Below are 5189 nucleotides of genomic sequence, written 5' to 3'. Positions count from 1 at the left end.
TTCCAATGGACTTCAGTAACCTATCCATGCTGAAGGAGCTATATTTAGATGGAAATAATATTGTTTCACTGCCTAATTGTGTGAGAGGCCTTCCCAGACTTGAGAAACTTAGTATTGACCATTGTAAGAGATTGACCATATTGGAGCATCCTCCACTTACACTAAGACACTTGATAATGGGTTTCAGCCATTTGAGCAAAGTTGTATTTGATCGAGAAATGTCCCCAATCATGTTAAGTACGTGGACAGGTTGCAGGTCTTTTATTGAAGGCATGTTTAAAGTGGAAAATATGGCAGATGTCGAGGAAGAGGTATTACGTAGTCTGGGGTGGACTAATTTAGACTTCACCAAAAATCAGCTGACAGAATCTAAAGTCGAGGTTTGCTCACATCAACTATTCTTCTTTGTGTGATTAATGTGTACATAGAACAATTGATGATKATTAATCTTGTACTTGGCAGATGCAATATGAATTTGGGATATTTAGCACAAGGTATGAGGGGAAAGAGATGCCAGATTGGATAAGTGATAGAAGGGAGGGGTCATCAATATCATTTACCATCCCATCATCTCCTAACAACCTTAAAGGATTGAATTTCTGCATTGTGTTTACGGCTATAAAGGGGTTTCTTCATGTAGTCGGTAAAATCAGAATTAGTAACATAACAAAGAACCGCACATGGATATACAGTTGTTTTGGGTCCTTTGAGTCCACTAGAGAGGGTATAATTGTATATTTAAGCCATTGGATGTTTGGGAAGAGTGAGATGGAAGATGGTGATGAAGTTACTGCCACGGTGACAGTAATGCAAGCTGATGAATATATAGGTAAGGCATTGGATGTTTTGGAGTGTGGGATTAGTCTTGTGTATGATGATGGGAAGAAGAAAATGGAAGAAGAAGAAGACGTGTTGRGTTATTACAAGTCATGGAATCATATTATTGGTGGGGATCTCTCTCCTTTTCAAACTACTACCCCCGGAGTATATGACCTAAACAGGTGGCACTTTTTTGGTCCAAACTACATCAACGATTATGTAGGTATGTGGCACATAAATATATGTTAAATATCTGTTATCATGTTTCTCATAGTGGATGTCAACACAATCCCAACACTTGGAGATTTTCCACAAGCAGAGGCAACATCATTAAGTTGTTAAAACAACAGTTTCTTCCTGCAACAACAGCTAAGCTATTACTTGGTGGAAGTGGTTGTAAATTAATAATAACTCATGCATTAATTACTTCTTTTTGTCTTCCTTTTTTCCATCAGAAAAGCGTCCTCTGTTTAGAGCTTTCTCTCAAAGCAAGTCAACATAGTTGGTGGGGTGATGCATCTAACCTAATTAAGGTACTTTTTTTCTATTTCCAGAACCGCTTCAATTATATTCTCTCATCAACATACATAAAATAAAAACCATACACCACCCAGGGTTGGGTCCCCGGTGAGAATGAAAGTTATGGTGAGAAGGGGAATAAGGAATCTCCACCCTTGGATCAATCGTAATTGAAGATCAAAGAGATGCACTAAATCAATTCCTGCAAGAAGCAGAATTCATGGGGTTGGGGTGACATTAAAATTGATCAAGGGTCTAGATCCTTTCCTATGCTTCTCACCTTGACTTCTATTCTCCTTCGTCACACCACCCACTTAGTATCATCTTTTTATCGAACTTTTTGGTCTCAGGATCTTGTAAAGTAAGTGTGATATGATTCTACATGTCTGGTATGAAATGTCTTATGTTTKATTTTCTGTAGGCACATATTTTTTGCAGGATTATGCAATCCTTTATGTGTAGTTTTTACAGGCGGATGCAATATCCACGTTTAAAAAATTGCAAAGAGAGGTCTGCTGGTTCCATATTCAAGGTTTAAATGCTTACAAAACAGAGTACATTTATGCTACTAAACCTCGTTCATAATTTGACTGTCTTGATGTCTGCAGGGGATACGTAAGCACGGTCATTTCCTCYTTGTTCTCCTCTTTCAAGCTCAAGATACCCCCATTTCATTTGTTGTGTCAAAAGTCTCCAAGAGAATTTTGCTGCAAATCTTAATATCGTAAGTTTGAAGTTTATTTATAGCTTAAAATGAGATGTATTGGATAAGTAGTTTATTGATGTAAATCTTGTTYTATAGAAATTCCTAAAGGTTTTTRTAAGGACGACGATGACAACATTGAAATCATAAATCACAATGACCAAAGAATATAATGAGTTMCGGCAAMACAGRATGTTTGGTTTTATATATTCAAAAAATAATTCATTTTCTTAAATATATTCATATTTTATTATTTCATGTTTGGTTTTTTTATTTGCTTTTCTTAATATATTAAAATAATGATAAAGCGACCTCGTTTAATAAAATATTCAATATTCTTTTCTGCTTTTAATTTATATATTAGACAAAAGTGATTGAGATAACATGAAAACATGTTTGAAATATTTTCTACAACAAAATTGCTGACAATTTCATTCCTAAACTATGACATATATGCAATATCCAAGTTTTAGAAGAGAAAATAGACTGAATTTTAGTAAACTTTGCTGGCGATTTGACTTTCTTTATGTATGCAAGCACCATGACTTTCTTGTTGGTCTCTTTCCTTCAACCTCAACACTTAACTCCTTATTTTATGGAGCGGATCTCATTTTTATGCCTATATTTAATACATGATTTTATTATTGTTTTTTTTGTAAGTTGTCCATGTTAACAGTCAACATCATTATTTACAAGGGCTTGAATTCTAAATAATCCATGTCGACACTATTATTTACATGGAGGCCATAATTAAATTATAATAAAAAATTGAATTAAAGAAATTATACAAAAAAGAGAACTTTTAAATAGTTAATTTGATACTAATATCGCTTATTTTTATCAAAATTTTATAATATCTTTAAATTTATATTTAATTCAAAAATAAAAACATTTTATTTTTGAATAAAACCAAATAAAATCACATTATAACATTAATAGACTCAAAATATAAAACGAAACATTAAAATTAAAATGTATCTTGTTACATTTAGCAAGTACCCTTCTAGTATATATATATATATTATTTTTGATTTTCCTTTATTTACAAAGACAGAATGTCACCAAAGTTAATTAAATGTTTATATTTAATAAAAACCAATGTTTTTAATTAAAAGACGGTCTGTTGCCATAAATCTATTCGACATTTTCATTTTAATAAGTAAATTTCCAAACAATTTCTTTATTTGTTGACAGAGACTTGGGGTTCCATTATTAAAGCAAAAATACACTGCACTGCTTGTTGGATCAAGTAACCTTCATATACTCATAAAAGAACATCATATTAGAAGTTTTACAGAATATTATTTGAAAAAGTACCTTATAAAAACAAATGTCCTATAAAAATATGGGTTTATAGGACACTTTCACAAAAGTATCCTATAAAATAGACAATGTGACGCTTTGTATTTAAAATGTCCTAAAAAACTCGTTAAGATGCCCAAAAGTTTTCTATAAATTTATTAGTTAGCCTTTAGATAGAACACTTTTGTTTTTGTTCCTATAAAAGTCTTATAAAATCAAGTCTATTGGGACGCTTAGAAGTTGCTGGCGAGCTATAACCCAATTTTGTTGTAGTGAATTGTGCAAATTCCAAGTAATTTGTATTATCTATATACACTTACATAAGCCTTTTTTAGTTTTTCTAACATTCACTTTCTTCTTAGGGTTCGGGAAAACTTAAAGGCCTCGTTCTTGACATAGGAATGCTTAAAGAGGACATATGTGAATCGTTTGAGTTGGAAACAGATGCATTGAGTAAGATGGATAATCTAATGCTACTACAACTCAATTATGTGAAATTCAATGGATCTTATAAGAATTTTTCTAAAAAATTAAGATGGTTGTGTATGCATGGGTTCCCTTTAAAGTCTTTACCTTTAGACTTACCAATGGAGAATATGGTTGTGCTTGACATGCCTTACAGCAATTTGGAATCTTTTGACATGTCTGATGGTAACCCACAACAACCTGGGACGAGGCAAAAGGTAAGAAACTTGTAGCATCTACTTTAATTTTTGTTACTTCTATGGTGGTTTTATGCAATTCACTTAACATCCACCTTATCTCCATTTGTACAGTTAAGTGGCTCATGCTCAAAAAGCAAACGGTTGCTTAGATCATTGAAGATTCTTAATCTGAGTTTCTGTGAACAGCTTAGGAATATTGGTGGATTTTTTGAATTCCCTGTACTTGAGAGGTTAATACTTTCAAATTGCTCAAGTTTGATTGAGGTTTGTGAGTCAATTGAGCATTGTGATGGACTTGACCTCATTGATCTGAGTTACTGCAATAACGCTTGGAAGCTTTTAGGAACGATAAACAAGGTGAAGAACGTCAAAATACTAAAATTAGATGGTTGTAATCTTGGTGAAACTATGATCGAGATGAGGGATGACGTGGAGGAAACGCTCAACCGTAACCACATTGGTATGAACTCACAAACCTCTTCCTCTGCCATTGTGGAGGCTATACCAAGAGCTTTCGAGTCCTATTTGATTTATCTACCGAGTTCATTAGTATGTTTGTCACTAGCAAATAATAATTTGTCCAACGAATCCTTTCCGATGGACATGAGTAGCCTATCCATGTTGACGGAGTTGCATTTAGATGACAATCTTTTAGTTTCACTGCCCAATTGGGTGAAAAGCCTTTCCGGGATTGAGATACTTGGTATTCGTAACAATTTTGGTATGCACTCATTGGAGCATCCTCCACCTACACTAAAAGAATTGATGTTTGATTTTCCTAGAGATGGGAGAGTTACATTTAATTGAGAAATGTCCCCAGTTATGTTATTTTCTAATGTGGTGAATGCAAATGATGGGGAAAATATTGAGGGCATTCATAAAGAGGAAGATATGAGAGATGTTGAGGAAAAGGTACTACGTAGTTTGGGGTGGAGTCATTTAGTTAATTTAGACTTCACCAAAATTCAGCCGACAGATCATGGAGGTGTAAAAAGAAGAGTCAAGGTTTGTTCTCATTGACTATTTTTGTTTGTGTGATTAATATGTAGATAATATAAATGAAGCTTTTATTTGGCAGATGGGTTATGAATTTGGGATATTCAGCACATGGTATGTGGGGAAAGAGATGCCAAATTGGATAAGTGATAGAAGGGAGGAGGGGTCATCAATATCATTTACCA

General features: G+C 33.7%; 1 protein-coding gene across 7 annotated transcripts; it reads left to right on the top strand.

Moving 5' to 3' along the window:
* The first annotated feature begins 10 nt into the window (after positions 1-10).
* Positions 11-3307, top strand: LOC112505251. Of its 7 annotated transcripts, none has more exons than XR_003068358.1 (5): positions 11-380; positions 463-1042; positions 1275-1870; positions 1947-2062; positions 3236-3307. XR_003068358.1 is itself a non-coding variant. In XM_025109186.1 (4 exons), exons 1-3 carry the CDS (start codon positions 27-29, stop codon positions 1319-1321), a joined length of 981 nt encoding a protein of 326 aa, XP_024964954.1. In that variant the 5' UTR covers positions 11-26; the 3' UTR covers positions 1322-1352; positions 1947-2225. The 7 variants fall into 7 exon arrangements, 1 of the variants encoding a protein (XP_024964954.1); XR_003068362.1 differs by lacking the exon at positions 3236-3307 and having other exon boundaries at positions 1275-1352; positions 1801-1870; positions 1947-2225; XR_003068359.1 differs by lacking the exon at positions 3236-3307 and having other exon boundaries at positions 1275-1352; positions 1777-1870; positions 1947-2225.
* Positions 3308-5189: the final 1882 nt, after the last annotated feature.

The sequence above is a fragment of the Cynara cardunculus genome, unplaced genomic scaffold, assembly GCF_001531365.2.
Source record: "Cynara cardunculus var. scolymus isolate 2C unplaced genomic scaffold, CcrdV1 Un_Scaffold_9286, whole genome shotgun sequence".
Classification (NCBI taxonomy): domain Eukaryota; kingdom Viridiplantae; phylum Streptophyta; class Magnoliopsida; order Asterales; family Asteraceae; genus Cynara; species Cynara cardunculus.
Note: the sequence above shows the minus strand (reverse complement) of the source record. Positions and strands in the feature narration are given on the sequence as shown.